General features: G+C 43.3%; 1 protein-coding gene across 1 annotated transcript in view; it reads right to left on the bottom strand.

The window, feature by feature from the left end:
- Positions 1-22160, bottom strand: part of Atxn10 (ataxin 10) — a 93486-nt gene that overhangs the window by 60975 nt on the left and 10351 nt on the right. The window contains exons 2-5 of the mRNA XM_090328888.1: positions 17931-18122; positions 11869-11951; positions 4386-4482; positions 2490-2648 (exon numbers count right to left, since the gene is read on the bottom strand). Of these exons, the coding sequence (XP_090185014.1) occupies positions 2490-2648; positions 4386-4482; positions 11869-11951; positions 17931-18122 (531 nt within the window). The remainder of the gene's footprint in view (positions 1-2489; positions 2649-4385; positions 4483-11868; positions 11952-17930; positions 18123-22160) is intronic.

Genomic DNA, 22160 nt, shown 5'->3' with positions numbered 1-22160 from the left:
ATTTTTCATTCTTTAAACATTCTCAAGTTACCAAGAAAACACTGTCAAGCACAGTACTCACACAAACTTAAAGCGATCAGCTATGGAAACCCCAAGGCAAAGATTATAAGGCATATTTCTTTAAAATGTCATTGTGACAGCTTAAAAGATTGAAGAGTATTATTAATTCCTAATCACAACTACTTCTGCCAGAGGGTATCTGAGAAAAAGATTGAGGAACTAAGAAATACAAGGTTTATAACCAAAGTTACAATAATAACAGTTGATTCTAAAACATTAAGAATATTGAAGGCTTATATAATCACTTACCATAGAACATTCATTCAAAAACAATAGGCTCTGGGAGTGGAGCTCAAATAGAGAGCATCTGCCTAGCTAGTGCCAGACCCTCAAGTTCAAACCCCAAGTACAACAACCACCAAAATATGCAACATTGACAGTTAAACCAGTTGTGTTGGCAAATGTCCATGCAACATCTGGAAAACTAAAACAGCATTTCAAGTTCAAGACCAGTCTGAGATCCAGTCTTAAAATACAACAAAACCCTTCAATATTTAGTACATTAGCCAAGGGTTAGAACATGCATCTTATTTCGAAAAGCCTTCTCCAAGTAGTAGAGGTGGAGTCACATCCACACAGATACAATAGAACTACGTGTTGGTACAACATGCAGACAAGCATCCTAAATTACAGCAACATCACATGTACCAATGAACTGGAGACAGAGAACAGGGCAAGGATAGGAGATCAAAGAAGCTAAAAGGATAGTTCTAAAAATCTCTGGAAAGGGGGAGAAGACAGCACTCATTAGAAAAGAACAAAAGGAACTTAGAAAAACACAGCATGAAGGAAAGACAAAGCCTGTTCTCAAGGAGCCCTGAGCAATGAGATTCAGCCTCTGACCAACAGGCCTGTACCCCACTGTGCAGGCCAGGACTCCCTCTGGCATGTGCTTCAGGCACTTACCTTCAACAGAACCATTAATTATATAATAACCTATCAAATACCAGATGCTATCTTGCTAAGGATCCATCAGGGAGCTCCCATCTCAATGGGCCATTAAGAGCATTAAGTGCTAAGACACTGGGGTGCAGATGCTGAGTGCAAGAGGAAAGACAATTACACTCCTATTCCTCCTGCCTTAATACTAGATAATCACATGCATATGCATTAGACAGGAAACATCCCTAGAGCAAAGGCACTGTAAGTCTGGAAATTAATCTTCCTCATGGAAAATGTCAATGACATTAACTTAAATATGAATGAAAATGTTTTCTTCAGTTATAATTTCATTTTTGCAGTGAAATTAGATACAAGCTTCCAAGAATGCCCAAATTTACTCCACAAAGGCCAAGACAGACAGAGTCCTCACCTCCCCTGAAGATATAAACCTACACCCTGAAAATCACCTATTTTTATAATATGGGACACTGTAAAAAGGGCTTGGCGTTCAGAAGAGCTTTCAATCTTGTACAACAATCTACTGGTTTGTATGGCTTTAGCAAGCTGGTTCTCAGCTATATGTTGCGCTACACACATACATATAAAAGCATGTGCATATGTAACAGCAGCACAGCAGTAATACTACATGCAGAAAAATCCATCCAACCACAGAATGAGCAATCATGGGCCATCATGGGCCTTCTCTTTCTCCTATTTTGTAATTCCACACCGATGCATCAGTTCTCTTCTAACTTACCAATGCCCATTTATTGTCTTGTCTAGCTCAATTTAAAATAGGAACCTGGGATTTATGCAGGGTAATCTAAGAGCATGAAAACATCCTCCACACCTACCAAACAAAAACAACAAAATCAAGCACTTTTAGAAAGACCAAAATGATCTTAATTCATACTGAATGTGTTGCTATTTTCTTGCCTATACTTTCCTGTGGCTCTAGTATATACAAACAAAAAGATCCAGAGCTACTGAAATCTTACAATTGTCCCTTAGAGAAAAGAAGATGAAAAAATAAAGTCTGTAAGTTCTGAGACGATGCAGTTTGGTGCTTTTTATTAGACATCTCATCGTGTCCAGGAAAGCAAGGTGGGAAGGGATCTTCTGCAATATTCAAGCATGAGCTCAGTCACAACAGCCATTTTTTTGGAGGACTCTGGGACCTTACTATTGGTCAAAAGCCACAACTACTCTCTCAGGGCATGATGTGTGCATGTCTGCTTGTTACAGTGCCTGTAAATCCCAGTCCAGACAACTAGGCAGGCACTCAAAAGAATGGCCACACCACTGGAGAAGGAAACATAAACAAACCTGTATCTATGTGCACATGACATTATCTTACACAGAGGAAAATCCTTTTTCAAAAATCCTATTACAACTAATGAGTTCAGTAAAACTGTAAGATCTGTGCTGGTGCCCACCAGCAGGGTCTTCTCCCACGGGGCCAGCCCAGGCACTCGCGTGAGGGGTCAAGAGGAGGAATGCACTCTCTGCCAGGATGCCCCAGTCACCTCGTTCCCAGCAACACTTACGGCCACTCTGACTCTGGCTGCTTCTGGTGAGCTTCTATGACGTTAATCGCAATATTGAGGTTTTCCTCTAGTTCTTTCATTCTTTCAGAATTCAGAGACGTGAACAAAATCATTGAACAGTAGGCAACGATTTTTTTATCCGGGTGATTTAAGCAAGACCTTTTAAGTAAAGAAATGAGACTTTTAGTCCAACTTAGAAACATGTAAAATATGATTATAAAACATAACTGCAGAGCGATGTCTCAATATTTGCATACCCAAATGCTATGGACATGGTATTGGAAATATAAACACAACTACACAGACATAAAAATTGATGACTCTATAGATATAATGTTGTATTACACAGATTAATATGTATCTATGACATACAAACCCTCAGCCTAATTTTAATTATGTTCTAAAATCTAAGTACCAGTGATTGTATATAGATTCCCTTCTTGAATACTTGTTTGTTAAACACGTCATTTGAAATATGATGTAAAAAATCAATGTTACTAAATTCTTTAAATAAAAAAAAACATAACTGTAATCCCACTAGCAAATTCAATGCATAGAGATTATTAAGGGTTTAACAAAAGCTTATCATGCTTTGAAACAATATTACTTACTCTAATAGCCAATGTATATTATGTAGCAACTGAACTAGGTAACTTGAGGGTCAGGATAAGAGGGGAAAAAATGAGGAACAACAATAGAAGAGGTAAAAGCTGACCAAGAACCACTGTACTCCTAACCGGACATGGAATTATAACCTCTTTGTGCAACTACCTAGTAATAATAATAAAATAACAAACACAAGACGGAAGCCCTATAAAATGTTGACACTGACTTAAGACTCACAAGATAAACATTTGAATAAAGAAAAAAATTAAAATGGTCATGATTATAAAGCATTATGACTAGCTGCTCACCTCTGCTAAAAATCAATCAAAACCCAATACACAAACACACAGGCATTCCTTTAACAGTCAGGAGGGGAAGCAGCCTCTACAGAACAGAGGGTGTGCTGGGGAGAAACCCAAGTCGAGTGAAGAGCCTTAGCATAAGCCTTACCGTATCTACCTAGCACACCACCACCTCAGGAAGGACACTGCTCATCAAATGTCCATTACAACCTGGCCTACACACAAGCTTGGTTCTTCTTTAAACTGGATTTCTCCTGTAAAGAAATCTGTTATCTGAGCCCTGGTGGCTCACTCTTGTAATCCTAGCTACTCTGGAGACTGAGATCTGGAAGAGTACAATTCAAAAGGAAAACTCTGAAGACAGCAGACCTGGAGTGTACAAGGCCTAGAGTTCAAACGCCAGTGGAGGAGGAAAAGAGGAAAGGAGGGGAGGACTTATTTGCTCTACGGTACAAAGACAACACCTGCCAAAACCGAAATCCAACTTGGGCTGTGCCATGTCTCATAAAGGCATAAAGCATAAAATTATATAACCTCTTTCAGTATGTTTTCGGATATAAAAAAAACAAAATATAATAAAAAGTTTCCATCTATCTCACAAGGCTTTATGAGGACCATATGACATAATGTAAGATTTGTCTGTTCAGAACCTTTCCTTTGCTCTTCTATTAGACTACTTGTTTTACTATTGGCCTGGATTGAATCTAAACTGTCTCAGTACTTACATTACAACGTCCTTACTGTTCTTTATTTCTTCCACTAAAGTTTGGAATCTTCACAAGTGTAAACATACCTAAGGCACCCCTATAATCTGGTCATTTAACTCAAGCCCTGGCAGACATGGAGTACCCCAAAAATTTTTAATGACGTCATACCAGTTTAGAATATTTACTGTTCTGAATTATATTACAACACAGGTTAGCTTCTTATGCTTCTCAATTTAACAGAAGCCGAATTCTAGCCAGTCTTTTAGAAGTCAGATACTCACATGAAGAGTTCTGGGAAAGCACGCTCCCAAACAATGCACTGAGACGCTTCATTCCGTGAGGCAATGTTGCCTAAAAACTGCAGGCCACAGCGAAAAGCTACGAATTAATAAAAATAAAAAGCAAAGAATATCCAATTAAACACAATTAATAAAGATATCTTTTAAAAGAGGCATTTCCTATGTTATTAAATACAAATTTGTGTTGTTTTCCTTAAAGATGTCTCTCCACAATAATATTAATATGCCTGATCAAAACAACCCATAGCTGAGCGCCAGAGGCTCTCACCTATAATCCTAGCTATTCAGGCGGCTGAGATCTGAGAATTCCAGCCAAAGAAGGAAGTCCCAGGAAGACCCCTATCCCCAGTTAATCACTCAAAAACACCCAGGAAGTAGCGCACAGTGGCTCAAGGTAAGTGCTAGCCTTGAGCAGAAGAGCTCCCAGACAGCACCCAGGCCCTGAATTTAATCCCACAACAAAACAACAACAACAAAAACAAAACCGGTCCACAGAGAAAAATCCAAGTGACTCTTACCTCCAGTTAAGCAAAAAGTGGAAGAGTGCCAGCCTTGAGCAGAAAAGGCCAGGTGAGAGTGCCAGGCCCTGCACATTTAAGGCCCAGTACACGTACACACATCATGCACGCCACCCTAAGGCTCACACCTCTAACCCTAACTACCACGCAAGAGACAGCGATGGCTTAAGGCAACTCAGTTAATTCCCATCTCCAACATTCATCGCTATTCTCTTGCCTGGCACTAGTCAGTACACATCAGTTGGAACCTTTGTGGTAGAAATTCCTCACCTTAGACCTTCCCTCTCCCACTGGACATGGAGGCACACACCTGCAATCCCAGCAGTAACCGGGAGGCAGAGGCAAGAGGACCGGGAGCTCCTTCCCTGTCCACATGATGAAGTGGCTTCCATTACTTTCATACACCCCCACTGACCAGTGCATGGGAGGAAGGGAGAAGGGAGGAAAGAAGGAACTCGGCTGGGAGCAAGACATGAGACCATGAGGTGCCGGTCTCAGTAAGCAGAATCAGCAAAGCCAGTCAGAGCAAGGCAGGCAAATGGAACCCAAGCTCGTTATTTAACAAGAAATTGTCACGAAGGTGACAGAGAGATTGGCACTGAGAAGGCAGCACCACCCCTAGACCTTGAAGAGCAAACTAAGATGGTGAGTAAGGACCCAATGACCCACCACCAGGAACTGTAGGCCCAGAGGGTTGCCAGCCAGATCTGAAGCAGGAACCCAACACGACACTGAACCTGGAACCAACTGGAACTCCCCACAAGTCAATGCTGTTACTAGGGAGACACTCCCTGGGAGCAAGTTACTAGGCCCCCGTCCGCCTGCCGCCCCAGTCTCTACCAGCCACCACAGGAGAGATGGGTCCACAGGACTGTGCCCAGAACACCAGCAGAGTGAACGCAGGCAGGTATGGGGGAGTAAGGGGCTCCCTTTGCCTTTCAGAATGTAAAGTAAAAGCAGAGAAATGAAGCACACAGGCTCCCTAGCCTCTCAGGAGGCCGAGATCTGAGGATCAAGGTCTGAAGCCAGCCCAGACAGGGACCTAGCTCCAATTAACCAGCAAAATGCTAGACCAGAGGCACAGCACAAGTAGTTAAGAGTGCCAGCCATGAGCAAAAAAGCCCCAGGACTTGCACAAAAATAAAATAGAGAGGAGAGCTTGAAGAGAAGATTTTGTCCAAGTGAAGGAAACTGCCATCATTTCAGAAACAAGCAGCCACCCTGTCACTAACTCTGACACCAAAGGGGGGAGGGATTGTGAAAAGGTGGCCAAAATCAAAACACTGAAGTATTAGAATATGAAAAGAAAATGATGATGCAATAAGAACCCCAGAACTGAGTATTATAATCTAAAATAAAGAGGCTGGACGCAAATTTGCAAGCACACATTCATACAGACAAAAACACTGAAAAAGGCCAAAAAAAAAAAAAGCCAAGTTTATACATAGAGAGTGGTGAATTATTTCTCTACATTTACGAGGGTTTTTTGGGTTTATTATTCTTTGTGTCAGTCGTGGGGCTTGAACTCAGGGCCTGAACACTGTTCTTGGACAGTGTTAGTACTCTACCACTTGAGCCACAGCACCACTTTCAGCTTTTTTCTATGCATGTGGTACCAAGGAATCAAACCCGGGTCTTTGTGCATGCCAGGCAAGCATTCAACTACTAGGCCACATTATGAGGGTTTTTTTTTTTTTGTAAATTATACTAGGCTGGAGGCATGGTCAGCAGTGGAGCAACCTCTGTGACATGCACAGAGCCCTGAGTTCAAATCCTACTACTGCCAAAAACAAAAGACTGTAATGAACATACATTAAACATTTATAACAACAAAAAAAATGCCTACCCTTCTTACAGATAAAGCCGAGTTAAAGATACTTATATTTCTATTGAATATTTTAGAGTATGAACAACATTCAAAAATGTGTAAAATGTAACATGGAAGAAAAGCCAACAGTACGCCGGGCGCTGTGGCTCACACCTGTAATCCTAGCTACTCAGGAGGCTGAGATCTAAGGATCAAGGTTCAAAGCCAGCCCAGGCACAAAAGGACCTGAGACTCTTATCTCCAATTAACCTCTAGAAAACAGGAAGTAGGGTGGTAGCCTTGAGCTGAAGAGCTCAGGGACAACACCCAGGCCCATGACCCACAAAAAAAAGAAAGAAAGAAAGAAAGAAAAAGAAAAGCCAACAGTGTAAGCTGGTCTGAAAAGGCAATTGAGTCAATAATTTACTGGGCAAATAAAAACTAGCACTCTGAATCAGAACACAATTATGAAAAGGCTTAAAGATGTCCCAGAAACAAAAAAAAAAAAAAAAAAAAAGTAAACTGAAGACAAGATGACAGTTTACTTTTACCAATCAGCTTATCGACTGATCTTGATGTGAATACTGAAAACATGGCAACTCCCAACATTGTTTTTACAGATTAGGAAAGAAGAAAGGCTAAAACCAACAACAATAATTCAATTAAAATAGCTCATGCTTGTGTTTACATAAAAATGATGAGCATAATATATTTGTCACACCACTGCAATTATTCCCTGAAAATAATACTCTAAATATTATTTTGACAATGTAATTATAGTTCTTACTTCAAGAGTAGTAACAAAACACTGGCAGTTACCCCAGTGAAAAAATTCTCCCTAAAACAATGTTCTCACAGAGAAAATACAAAAGACAGCACAGATCTTTCTCAGAAACCAGAATATTATACTGTCAAGACACTATATTGGAAATGAACTTTACAACTTGGAGGGGGAGTTTGGGGAGGTAAAGTGGGAAAAACAAGAGAGGGGGTAACAATATTTGATAAGAAATGTAGTCATTACCTTATTACTTATGTAACTATAACCCCTCTGATATCACCCTGACAATAAACTAAATTTAAAAAAAAATTAAAGAAACCAGAATATTTTTGTCAGGTTACTAGATTAGGTTTGAACTGATACACAGTGAAAAAACCTTCAAGTTTCTTGTTGAATCAAATTTCACCACTGTAATTCCAAATAAAAAATGCAGTGACATCACTATTTGACCTTTTCAAGTTGGTAAGAAATATCTTTAACTGTCCTTCTCCTTCCTGCCTCTGTAATAGCCTTCTAATTCTGCCACTCAACAACAGTCAGCTACTTAAAAAAATAATATATCTAAATGACCTCAATGAAAGATGCTCCAATTTTATGGGCTAGAGACTCGATATTGTTAAGTTGATGCATCGATTCCACATAATGCCAGTGTCCACAGTATACAAAGAATTTGTACAGATGGATAGTAAAACAATAATTAAAACTGGTCACCAGACTCCAATGAACACGAAAATCTGCTGAAAGTAGTGAGCATATGAAACAAGGTTCACACTCAGTGGTCATTTGGGAAATGCAAATGAAAACAAGTCGCTTCACACCAGAAATAACAATAATCCGAAAATAAAAAAGGGCAGCAGGGACATAGAGAAACCCAATCATTACAGACAACTGCTTTGGACACAGTTTAATGGCTCTTCAAAATGTTAACCACAGCAATTCCACTCCAACAAATACATTGTTCGTGATGGACAGCCAAACATCCAAGACTGATGGACAGACTAACGAACCATGAAACATCCTTACAACAGAGTACCACTCAATCAAAAGAGGAACAATGTTCTGATGTGTGCTACAATGCAAATGAACTTTGCAAATGTACTAAGTGAAATGTGCCAGGCAGGACTAATTCTACAATTGCATTGATATAAAATACTCAGCACAGAGGCCAGGTACTGGTGGCTCACATCTAGAATGCCTCGATACCAGCCTAGGGAAAAGTCTGAGACTCTTTTTAAAATAACCAGACAGAAGCAGAGCTGGGGCACACTCAAGTGGCAGAGTGCTACCAGGCAAGCATGAGGCGCTGAGTTCGATGGCTCACCTGTGGCAGGAGTTGTCAGCCTGTCCCTAGCTACGTCACCGTTCATTCATTGCTACTTCATGGACAAGTGAGGGATCACTACTTACACTTTTTTTTTTAACCTTCGATACAGTGAAGCCACAACAGTGAACCAAGATATACAGCAAGGATGATTGTACAGCCTTTACCTGGGACCTCCTCTGTGTTCACAACGTGTCTACCCCAGGGCCTCTGCAGGACCGGGGACTCCATCTACCACCCACAAAGCACATCTGACCTTTCTTCTTTCTTTTGTCTGGTGCTAGTCCTGGGGCTTGAACTAAGGTCCTGGGTGCTATAAGTGAGCTTTGGAGACTTTTTTTTGCTCAAGGTTAATGCTCTACCACTGAGTCCCAGCTCCATTACTGACTTTTTGGTGGTAAATTGGAGATGGAATCTCATGAGCTCTCCTGCCCCGGCTGTCTTCATCACAGCCTCTTGTGTAGCTTGGATGATAGGTGTGAGCCACATTTCTTACTGCATGACCATACCTCCAACTTTCCATACACACACAGTCATCTTTAATACCCCAAATCTGAACACCACCACTTCCACTTCATTCTAAAATGAAACCACAAAAATACTTCAAATAAAAAACAATCTGTAAAAGCAGTATGGCAAAGTTCATACACTATACACTATCAATTTCTCGGAACCACTCAACAAACTAACGCTTATCAAAAATTAAAAAAAAACAAAAACTCAAGAGCAAACATATTGTATGTAAATTGTTAGAAGACTTCTAAATCAAATAGAAGGATCCAAGAATTTTTGTAAATTGACTCTGAATGAAAGGACTAGAAATCACAAAACAGAATAGGGACGAATCATACCAGGCACACACCACACCTCCACCACAGTGATTTGATCTCCTATCGTGCTTCAATTCTGATGTCCACAAGGTGATATCTCACCTCTAATTCTCACCTATCTACCAAGAATAGCCTGCTGATACTAGTAATGTATGTGTGTCTCATGTTATATAAGAAAAGGAATTAGGAATTGTGTATAAATCAATTTAAGTCAAATCACACATTGTAGTACTGGGTTTTGAACTTGGCCTTGCATTTGTTTCTAGGCTGCTCTACCAATGGGCCATGCCCTTTTTCGCATATTGGTTATTTTCAAAATAGGTTCTCTTTTTTCTTCCCAGAAGCATAATTGAACTTCAGTCTGCCTTTTTTTTTTTTTTCATGGCAGGTCTTAGGGCTTGAATTCAGCCTGGGCGCTGTCCCTGAGGCCCCTTACTCTAGGCTAGCATTCCACCAGTTGAGCCACAGTAACATTTCTGGCTTTTTCTGTGACAAAGTGGAGATATTTCCTCCCCAGGCTGCCTTAGAACCACAATCCTTAGATCCCGGCAGCCTGAGCAGCTAGGATGACAGGTGTGGTCTACCAAGGCGGACTTCACTCTGCCCATTTTAAGTCCAGGGTGGGAGGACAAGTGCCTGCCACCACGCCCAATCTCTGTTGAGATGGAATCTTTGTGGACTTCTCTGACTAGACTGATCTTGAACTTTGATCTTGCTATTGTCAGCCTCCCATGAAGCTAAGGTCACAGAGGCACCACATCCCGCTACGTGTTGAGGAGTCTCATGAACTTTTTGTTTCTCAGGATGGCTTCAAATCGCAATCCTCCCACACTCTTAAGGATTCCAAGCCACCAGCATCCAGATTCAGCTCATATGTTACATATTAGCTGAACTTCTCAATTAAGACAAATTTTTAAATCTATAACCTATCTAAAATATAAGCCTAGATATTTACATGAAGATTTTGTCAAATAATCACAAAAATGTTATCTTCAGATAACAATCCTTGTGCAAAGGAGAAGGGCCGCTAGCAGCACAAAACCCTAGACGCTCAGAATCCTCTAAAACCTTGCAGACTTCAGCTAAGGAGCTGAGGGTCTCTTAATCCATACAACAGCCATCAGCAATTGCAGTTAACTTCCCTTTCTGTCACTCCAAAGTATTTGGACTTACTTAACAGATTTAATAACTGGATTCCCTCACTGGAATGTAAGCTCCTGAGGGCAGAATTTTTGTCTGCTTTGGTCACTGTAGATCACACCCAAAACCCAAACTAGGGCCTGCCACTTCCAAAAGCTAGAAGATGGTGAGTGCAATTGTCAGCTCAGGCTGTAATTACAAAGAGCCAAAGACAGAGCATCTTCAAATACAATAACTTTCTCACACTTCTGGAGTCTAGACCTCTTTAGATGGTTATCTTCTACCTGCAGCTTCACCTGGTCTTTGTGTCTGTATATCTCATCTCTTATAAGGAACCTAGTCAAATGTTCTCATCTTTTAAGAATTACTCTTTGGAAATCCGACTTCCACATGTACTCTGGCTTTGGGTACAGGAGTTTAGAATTGGGCTATGGTCTGAATGCCTGTGTTTCTCTAAAACAGTGGTGGGGACCTCTTCATGCTAAGCAGAATCATTTCTGGGCACACAAAATTATGAGTAGAGGCCGAGTGTCCCAGGAAGCTCGCTGGAATCATCTGTGCCTGTCCCTTCACATTGTGTACCAGTGAGGGGGCCGCCTTCCACAGCCCAGGGCCAGGGAGTAAGCAGCTCTCAAGGTCAGTGGCCTAAGAAAGGTCAGAAAAAGTTCATTTGCCCTTTTGCCCTGTACTATGTGAGGATACACTATGGTACCACAGAGGCAGAGTACAAATTCACACTTTCCAGAGTCCAGAACTGTGAGTGACAAACATCTACTTTAACTGCCCAGCCTACATATATTGCTAAAGCTGCACACACACACACACACACACACACACACACACACACACACACACACACACGAAGACAAACAAAAGCCTAAGTTGGAAAGAGATCAGCCTACAAAAGAAAGTCATTGCAACCTTCCTTTATAACTCACAATTTTTAGTATTTCCTTGTTCAAATTTCCCATCTCACAAAATATGGAACATGTTTCAATAAATGATATGACTCTCCAAACACTGATTTTAATTGAAAACCTCTTCAAGGCAGAAAATGGTTTGCTATACCTGTCAACAGGGAGTCCGGCTCCACTCGCAGTTCACGGAACAGAAGAATCAGATCCACAGCAACGCTGATTGTATCCAGGTTCCTGAATCAAGTTTTAAAGAGACAAAATTAAGCATGTGCTCTTTCCTAAAACTGCATCGCACATGGAAATGGAAATGCATGGTACTGAGACTACTGACAACAGTTTCTGTGGTGGACAGATTACCAACCACCAGGCATCCCCATCCCAGCCCCCAAAATCTACCATCCTATGTGGCAAGGGGGACTTTCTTTACAAACAGACAAGACCACTCTAAGGATTTCAATACAGAGGCCAACATAGAAAGCTCTTTATAAGAGGGACACACAAGAGAGTGAGAGCCAACGAGGAGGAGGAGGTCGCAGCCAGGGAACAGGAGCATGGCATGGCGGTCAGCAGCATCACAAGGAAACGGGCTCTCCCTGAGGCCTCCAGCAGAGAGCACAGCCTCATCAACCCCAATGCACAACACATACCTGGGAGACAACAGATGCACAGAGGCTGAAACCACGATGTTTTGGTAATCTGTCATAGTACCAAGAAGACTTGGGAAGTAGAAGGGCAGTGCTGCTATAATAACTAAAAACATGTTCGATGTGGAGGAAGGATTGTAAAAAAAAAATGTTTAAATGCCCTTGAGGGGAGAGGGTGGAGAGAGGAAAATGGGGACAAAAACATGAGAAGGGGTATCAATGTCTGTGAAGCAATGCACCTTCTATAGGCAAATATAACTGTAACCCCTCTATTAATTACAATAAAAATATATGAAAAAAAATGCCCATGAGATTGTTTCTTAGCTTTCAATTATCATTTCTTTCTAGTGGTCTTTATAAAAGTGTAGAAGCATTTCTTCTTTGATAATGCTAGATTTGTAAATTTCAGGTGATACCTGAAACTTTTTTTTTTAAGATTCTTCTCAGTTTTTGAAAAGTTTTGAAAAGCTATTAGCTAAGAACATGGTATTATAATAAGATACAATGTTTTCCCTCTAAAAAATTAAGTGCATGTGTGCCAGGAGTTTGGCCTAGTGGTAGAGTGCTGGCCTCGCATGCATGAAGCCCTGGGTTTGATTCCTCGGTACCTCATACACAGAAAAGGCCAGACATGGTACTGTGAACTCAAGTGGTAGAGTGCTAACCTTGAGAAAGCTCAAGGACAGTGCCCAGGCCCTGAGTTCAAGCCCCAGCACTGGAAAAATAAAAGAAAAAAAATTGTGTAGAGCTAAGAAGCAGTTATACTTTCACAATTTAATAAAATAATTCTAAAGAAAAACCAAGCCAATGTGTTAGGAGCTCTGGCCTTTGGTAATGAGCAGGAGCTAGAAGAACTGTGAGAAGCACAACAGAAAGCCCTCCTTCCCCCCCCATGCCTCGAACAGACTGCTCAGGGGTAGAGGCAAGGCAGAGCAAGTACTGCAGGTGTGGCTGGGAAGGCGGTGAGAATCTGTACTAGACAGGGAAGAGGGTGAGCCTTGCTACACAATGGCCTCATTGCCCCCAGACAGCACCCTTTTGCTGTGTACAGAGAAAGAAAAGGGGAATGCCAAAGCTGCTGTTCTCTCTTTCAGCCTGCTACACTCTGCCTCAGACGCTTATTTTCTGACTTCCCTGGTCCCACGGTGGGTCCCATTCAGAGCCTCATGAGGCCAGTGATTCAGATGACAAGATTTCAAGCTTTTCAGAAGGAGGCATTGCGAACAGGAGCTGATGCTATAATGGGGGACCCTGGACAGGCAGAAGTATTTTGAGTGTGACAGGTGTGTGTGGTTAGGAGTCAAAGAATGAATGGCAGACAAAAGAGCCTAATCCTGGATCTGTAAAAAAAGGCTTCCTTACGCGGCAAGTGGTATGCTATTACCAGAATGTGAATGTGCTCCTGGCACTCACATGGTCCTAGAACCCTTAGGACCGTGAGTGAGAAGTACCCATTACTCCTGACCAGCCCTGCATGACATCTGAGTTTACTGAGTTAACTCAAGCATAGCTTCAGAATGGTGGGTGTGTGCCAGAGGTTTCAATACTGTAGTAAGAGGGTTACTTCAGACCTACCTTGGTTCATGGGAGGGAAAGGAGACCAATTACCAGTGGCCAATGGTTTCATTAATCAACCCTGCATAATGAAAATGCCATAGAAATCCCTAAACAATGGGACAGGGTGAGGAAGGCATACCCAGCAAGGGGTACTGATTTATAGCAAACCAGAAGCAAGTGAATAAACTCTTTGAGACCTGTGACTCCTTCCGGAGTCTTCGACTTTACAATCACCACACAGAAATATGGAAAATCTGGCCTTCTCATGGGAAGTCTTCTGGATTGAGCCTGTACGTTTTGGAAATTGACACTGCTAACTCCTGTAGATACTGCCAGAAAAGGAGTTATAGGACACCCAGTCAGTGTGAGACGATCAGAAGAGAAGAGATGTTTTACATGTGATCACGCTAGTGGTTCTGAGGTAGGAACATCGCCCTGGGTGACTCACATGGCCTAATGCAATCAGGGTCGTCATGGAGGGACAAGGGTAGGGTCAGGATCAGAAAGAGAAGCTGAGAGATATCACATTGTTACCATGAAGACTACGGGAGGGGCCACGAGCCAAGGAAAGCAGAAGGCCTGGAGAAGCAAGAGAAGACAAGGGAAGGAATTTTCCCCAAAATCACCAGAAAGAACTACTCCTGAAAATGGTCTGACTTTAGACCAGTCAGACTAATTTTGAACTCAGGACATCCAGAGCTGTAAAACTACCTAATGTTTTAAGCCTATGTTTGTAGTAATTACAACAGCAACAGAAAAGTAATTCTTCCCACAAGAACCAGACCTGAGCCTCAGCATTCACTCCCAAAGGCCATTGTTATGGGAACAGTTTCAGATGGCAGTTATCACACACATGCAGAAAGAACCTGCGCCCTGCCCAGCCAGGTGTCACAGCTGCTCACTGCTCCTGGCCATACCCCCCGCAGCCAACAGTGGGAAAACAGCAGCACTACCATAGAGGCTGGTCCACCTTTCTGTTCTTGACTTCCTGTCTATACAGATCTTTTTTAATGTGTAAGTGGGGGGGAAGTCCTAAGAATTCAATTTCATGATGTGGTCCAATTTTATGAAATTCAGTGTTCAAAAACAGAACACAGTCAAGCTCATTTATTCAAATGTTGCCCATAGCCGCTGTAACATTTGAATAAATGAGCCTGACTGGCATCGTACTTTCCCAGTTATTTATTTACATCAGTAGACACACACGCACACTGACATACATATGTATATGTGTGTATATGTATATGAATATGTATGCACACACATTTGTATATAATGTTACAATCTATACCTCTAAAATGTTTTTCTAAGCTAGGCACAGTGTCTCAAGCCTATAATCCTACTTACTCATGAGGCTGAGATCTGAGGATTGTGGTTCAAAGTCAGCCCTGGCACTAAAGACCAGACCACGAGACTCTTATCTCCAATTAACTACTAGAAAACCCGAAGTAGCACTGTGGCTCAAGGGGCAGGGCGGTAGCCTTGAGCTGAAGAGCTCAGGGACAGCGCCCAGGCCCAGAGTTCAAGTCCCATGATCAGAAAAAAAAAAAATGTTTTTTCTAAGAGCTAATGTCCTAACTGGTTAGCAATCAATAGTAAGTAACAGTAATAACAGTATAATACTAGGCTAGTACAGTGCTCGTGTCTGTAATCACAGTTGAGCGGGACATAGAGAAGGTTTAAAGCCAGTGCAGGCAAAAAGTAAACAATCCCACCTATGAGTCCAGCTATGTAAGAGGCTAAAATTGGAAGATAGTGAGAAATAATCTAAACAAAAAGCTAGAAACATGGCGTAAGAGGCAATTTCTACCTAGCAAGCATGAGGCCCCTGAGTTCAAACCTCAGTATACTATCACCATAAAACAAAACTCCAAAATAAAAACCGGTCCTAGAAAATGAGAAGCCAAAAATCATCCCTAAAAGCTCAGGTCTGCAGTCACAGGCAACAGGCAGTCAGTAGGCCCAAGCACGCGGTCCACGCCCACCTCAGTGTAGAGAGCAGCATCTACCTTCACTTACCAAATGCCACTCTGAAAACAGCACCTGGCATCACTGCCAACCCTGAGGAGAAGCCGATGCCTGCCCCTCCTCCGCCCAGGGAGCAGGCACGGGACACCTCACACTGGGCCCGCTCAGTGGGCTAGCACTCTATCACTTCATCCATGTCTCCCCCGGCCACGCTGTTTGCTGTTGGGTTTTGTGTGGTTTTTGTTGGTGTTGTTTTTGCCAGTCCTGGGGCTTGAACTCAGGGCCTGGGCACTGTTCCTGAGCTTCTTTTGCTCAAAGCACTCTTAACACTTGAGGGACAACACCACTTTCAGCTTTTTCTGTGTATGTGGTACTGAGGAATCAAACCCAGGGCTTCATGTATCCTAGGCAAGCACTCGACCACTAAGCCAGATTCTCAGCCCTTTTGCTGATTTTTTTTTGGGGGGGAGGGGTTCCCTGGGGCTTGAACTCTGGTCTGGACGCTGTCCTTGAGCTCTTTAGCTCAAGGCTACTGCCATACCCTTGAGCCACAGCCCCACTTCCCATTTTTCTAGTGATTAATTGAAGATAAGAGTCTCAGCTTTGTAGTGCCCACGCTGGCTTTGAACCGCAATCCTCAGATCTCAGTCTCCCGAGTAGCTAGGAGTACAGATGTGAGCCAGGCGCCCATTTTGCTGATTATTTTGAAGAGAAGAATGTCTTGGACTTTTCTGCCCCGGCTAACCTTTAACTGTGATCCTCAGATCTCAGCCTCCTAAGTGACTGGGATTACATGAAGCACAGGAGCTATGCCCAGCCTCTGGAGGCAGTTTACGATGCAATCCCATCTACCTCCCCCAAGACCCGTAAGGAAAAGCTGTTGACTCCATGTAAAAAGGAGAAAACCGACACTTAGAACCACTCCTCCCCCCCCCACCTACCCCATATCTGAGACTTAGAATATTTGTCCAAGCTGCACCACTACACAAGGACAGAGCAGCAGGAAGACCTCAGCAGTCCAGGGCTGGAAAGAGCATCCACAGCCCCTCCATGACCAGCTTTAGGGCAAGTTATTTAAGCCCTTGAGTCAATTTCTTCTTTGGTAAAAATGGAAACGCAGTAGAAACAAACTGTCTCCAGTTTGTGCTCAGGATTAAAACAAGACACTGTAAGGCAAGCACAGCCCACACCCAGTGCCAGGCTTGCGTCCTCCACCATGAGGCCAACCAACAGGGAGATGCGGTGGCCAGCACAGTCTTTCCTCTACTCCAAGCTCCCTGTCCCTCCCCACCCTAAGCAGCTCCCTTGTCTGGGAAAGGTAACTAACTTTCCAAGCAAATGCTTTAAAATATTAACTATTACTAGCAAGATGCCCATTGTTTCATTCACTTTCTGCAAATGGACGGCAGGTTTGGTTTAGCATTGACATTGCGCAACTCTAGATTTTCTTCTTCCTCTCCTTTGATCTCAAAAATCCCATTAATCATATGAAAGCCTTGGTCTAAAGCGGCCCAGGCGGTCCCTCAGGTGGCTTCTGGACCAACCCAATCTCAGCCATCACAGCAGAGACAGGGAGGCCTGGGGCACTGCCAGCATGAGAGCTGAGGAAAGAAAGGTGAGCAAAGAACTACACATTTTAATGACCAGGCTCAGGTGGGGTTGGGCTACAAAGGGGTAAATAGGATGAATACGGTCCAGGCCATTCATTTGCATGCATGAGAATAGAATAATGATACCTGCTGGAAATGTTTTAAGAAGGAGGAAGAGGAATAAATCCTATCACTATTTCAAACAGAGTTAAATTCCCCAAAACACCTCATAAACACAACTCAGAAAGGTGAATGGCCCCCACTGTCAAACACCATTGGGTGCTGCACTACCACGTGGGTGTCTCAGCACCCCTGAGGTGCTAGTACACACAACTTGTCCCGTAGGTAGAAACAACATTTGGCTCTATGAAACGCAACAACTCCTGACAGACACAGGGAGGAGGGGAGCGGAGGAAGGGAGGAGGAAGAGGAGAGAGGGGAGGAGGAAGGACTACCTGATGGAGTTCTGGTTCAGAGAGCACTCGATGCAAGCATTCCGAAGACACCTGAAGCACTCCGTTATTAGCTGCAGACTGGAAGCCAGGTGCTCCACTTGGGATGAGTCCCTGCAGGCCAGTTCAACGGTCTGGGAAGATTTCCTCAAGATATCCAGGACTCTCTGGAAGATGGTCCTGGGCGCTGTTTCACTGGAAGAGGATAGAGCTGTTATAAGCCACCAAACAAAAAACCCACCTGTAATTGCTACGTGTCCTATTCAGAAAAAGCCTTACCTGCTTCTCTGGGGAGGTGGACTGGCCTACTCCAGCTCCTTAGTTACCACAGAGACTACATGAACTGAGCAGTCGGCGTGCCAGGCACTGCTCACAGCCCATCATCCTCCCGCTTAACCTGGGGCCCGCACTGGCCCTCCCTGGTATCAGCGAGATGAGTAAGGCAGGCAGCAGGCGGATAACCAGCCGGCATCCTCAGCCACACTTCTAGCCCAAGCACTCTGACCACATACTCCCAGGAGAGGGCAAGCACAGGGCTGCTCTGTGCAGCCGGCACACCTGCACCAACGGGGGGGGGGGGGGTGAGAGGCGTCCAGCTCCCCACTGAGAAGACATGCAGGCCGTGTATTCTCAGGGCATTCGACCTGCATGCCTCGAGTCCGGGAGTGGGTCTACACCACGCCCCATTCAGAGACTTGAGCAGCATTCTGCCAAAAACCTAAAGAAACGGCAACGTGTTCTAATATTAGGAGAAAAATTGCCATGTTGGACAACTTAAGAAACTCAGACCATCTTGTTCTAAGTCACAAAGCCCAACATTTCATCCTCAATTAAGCTGGACCACAGAAGCCTAGAACTGACAGTGAGCTACTTGAGAGCACAGAAGACAAAAACAGGCCCTCTTCCTTTCCAGGGAAAGGGACACCTGACTCTGAAGGCTCCCACCTCGAGGCTTATGGAAAGACAGCACAAGTCACAAATACACTCATTTTCTTTTCTGTTTGGGCCTTTGATGAGATTGGCCAGTCACTCTGTATGTTAAACATTACTAAAAAAAGATGCTTTATTTGTGCTTTAACCAAACTCTCTCTCTCTCTCTCACACACACACACACACACACACACACACACACACAAAGTCACAATGACTTTAAAAGGCTTAGCTACTTCAGTCACAAAAGTCAGAAAGTATTTCAGAGAACAATTAAAATTTGACTGTTAGACATTCCTATTAGATAGGAATGCATACCCTAAAGACAATGTACAAATGAAATGTTACATTACAAAAAAAAAAAATCCTTTGAATTACACCAAAGGTAGAATTTCATTTCCTTCAAGTTTCAACACATCTGTAGGTTTAATCTTAGCAAGTCTTGTTCATGATTATATATCACAGGTTAGCGAGGTCTAATCTACTGTCCAAATCCATGATTTATAGTTAACTCATCAGGCGGACCACCTCCCACAAAAAGGAAGCCGGCTGCTAGTCACTGTAGAGAGACATCTAAGACTCACACTTGTGAAGATTTATTCTAATTCCTTCCATTTCATTAGAAGCTGGTATATGTGGTTTAATCACTATTGCTGAGAAAAACTGAGTAACACACACAAGTTCACAATTGCTGATTTGTTACTTAAAGCCACACTGCCTTGCTCACTAATTCAATTGGACAGATCAAAACCAGAAAATAAAAATTTATTTCCTGCCACAAACAGTGGAGGAAAATTCTGATAGCCACCTTTTCAGAACTCCAGCCCCAGTTTGTATATTCTTTCTCATCTAGGACTCGAGCTGTTCCCCACTGCCCAAACCAATCAATCTATTATGCTGGAGTACATATTTTCTTTAAAGAGCTTTTCAGTTAATATTTTAGGCTTTGACAGTCAGAAAGCCTCTGCCCAACTTCTCAATGCTGCCTTTTATCATGAAACATGGCCACAGGGGACAGACAAACGAACATGACATAACTAAGTTCTAGTAAAATGTACTGTGGACACTACAACTTAAAGCTTTTAACAATTTTCATGAGACTGAGCATAGAATGCAGGTGAAAGCTCCAGGATATGAGGCAGACACATCCCAAATGTCACAGGAAACTAGTAGTCTATCTGGCACAGGAGAGAATTTTGCAGGCCCACAGTGAGAAAGAACCACACTGCAAAGGTTCCATGAGCCACTGAAGGACTCTGAAAACCTCAGGAGGCTCTGGACAGAGGTCACAGCATCAGATTTATATGAGAACTGATCGCAGGGCCAGAGAGTGAGAACAGCACATCGAGTAAGTTGCAAACTGAACACAGAGAACAGATTCTGTCTGGATTTTGATTTTCTGTGCTGAGGTCCAAACATGGGGCCTTCTGCATGCTAGGACAACACGCAACCACCAAGCCACACCTAGTTCAGACTGCAGACACATCAATCAAAGATAGTACCAATACTGTGGCATTATCAATCAATTAGAAATGTGTATCTGCTGTTTACAAAAACAGAAGTGGAGGAGACTTATTAGAACATTTGGAAGACCAAAAAAAAAAAACAAAAAACCAAGAACCTGGTTTGATATTTGTTTAATTTGAGGTTATTAAAAATACAAGAAGGAGGGCCAGGAGTTTAGCCTGGTGGTAGAGTGCTTGCCTAGCATGCACAAAGACCTAGGTTTGATTCCTCAGTACCACATACATAGCAAAAAGCCAGAAGTGGTGCTGTGGCTCAAGCGGAAGAGCCCTAGCCTTGAGAAAATCCAGGGACAGTGCTCAGGCCCTGAGTCCAAGCCCAGGACTGGAAAAAATAAAATTCTCAAAAAAAAAAAAAATACAAGGGGCCGGGAGTTTGGCCTAGTGGTAGAGTGCTTGCCTGGCATGCACGAAGACCCGGGTTCGATTCCTTGGTACCCCACATACCTAGCAAAAAAAAGCTGGAAGTGGTGCTGAGGCTCAAGTGGTAGAGTGCTAGCCTTGAGAAAGTTCAAGGACAGTGCTCAGGCCCTGAGCTCAAGCCCAGAACTGGCAAAAAAAAAAAAAAAAATACAAGAAGGAGTTGGGTGCCAGTGGCCCCCAAATATAATCCTATTCAAGAGACTGAGATTCACTGGACTGTACTTCAAAGTCAGTCCAAGCAGACAGACCTGTCCGTGGGGCTCTTATCTCCAATTAAAAAGCAAAAAAAAAATCTAAGGAAAGGCCTGGCTCAAGTGGTCAAATACTAACGAGAAGCAAAAAAGCCACGTGGGAGCTCAAGGACCTGAGTTCAAGCTCCAGTACTACCACCAAGTGAAGGAGAAAGAAGGAAGTATGGAGTCGGCAAGTCAACAGACTGTTCCACAGTTTGTGGAGAAATGTCCAGCTAGAGAGAAATGTTAACAGTACCAAACGGAAGGAAGTAAAGCCCCAAGGTAAGGGAGGTCACTGTAAGTAAGCTCAGGAGGAAGAGGAGCATCCTGAGAAGTGCTGGGGTCTGAGGCACCGCAGGGCTCAGGAGAACAGAAGGCGTTTTCTCAGGAAGGAAGAATCACACCTAGATAAACTGAAAGGAAGAAACGGGTGACTTAAAGAAGAATGGAAATCCACGTAGAGAAGGGCACTGGTGTGCAGCAGCTGCAGGCGCTGGCTTCGGACAAAGGGGTAGGCGGGACCTGAGTGCAGATCCAAACTGTCAAGATGCTGGCACCTGGGCTTGGGCAGGATTATCAGTATCCTTCTACTCTGTAAATCTCTGAGAAATTTCACTGGGGAAGGGTGGGAAATTGCTTTTTAATGTCTGAGGCGCTTTATTCGTGATGGGAGTGATAGGGTCTTGATACATATCCCAGGCCAGCTTCTAACTCACAAGCTCCCGCCTCAGCCTCCTGAGCACGGAATTGCGGGCCACTCGAGCCAGCTTCCCTTCCGCTGTCTTCGTTAGAACAGGAAAGGCTAGGAGTGAGAGTGACAGAAGATTGCAGAGAAGGAGATGAAGGAATAAAGAACTGAAGGCGGTCTTTGAAATAAGGTCAGGCCCAGCGTGGCACACACTTGTAACCTCTCAGCACTCACAAGGCTGAGGGAAAAGGACAAGTTCCAGGTCAGCCTCAGCTACAGTGAGCCCGTTCTCAAAAAAGCAAGTCAAAAGACTGAGGCTATACAGTATGCTGCAGAGAAAGAAAGCATCCCACTTAGAAGAGCTTTGTTTCTTTTTTTGCCAGTCCTGGGGCTTGGAACTCAGGGCCTGGGCACTGTCACTGGAATTTCTACCCCT

The sequence above is a fragment of the Megascapheus bottae genome, chromosome 2, assembly GCF_031878675.1.
Source record: "Megascapheus bottae isolate mThoBot1 chromosome 2, mThoBot2.hap1, whole genome shotgun sequence".
In the NCBI taxonomy this organism is placed as follows: Eukaryota; Metazoa; Chordata; class Mammalia; order Rodentia; family Geomyidae; genus Megascapheus; species Megascapheus bottae.
Note: the sequence above shows the minus strand (reverse complement) of the source record. Positions and strands in the feature narration are given on the sequence as shown.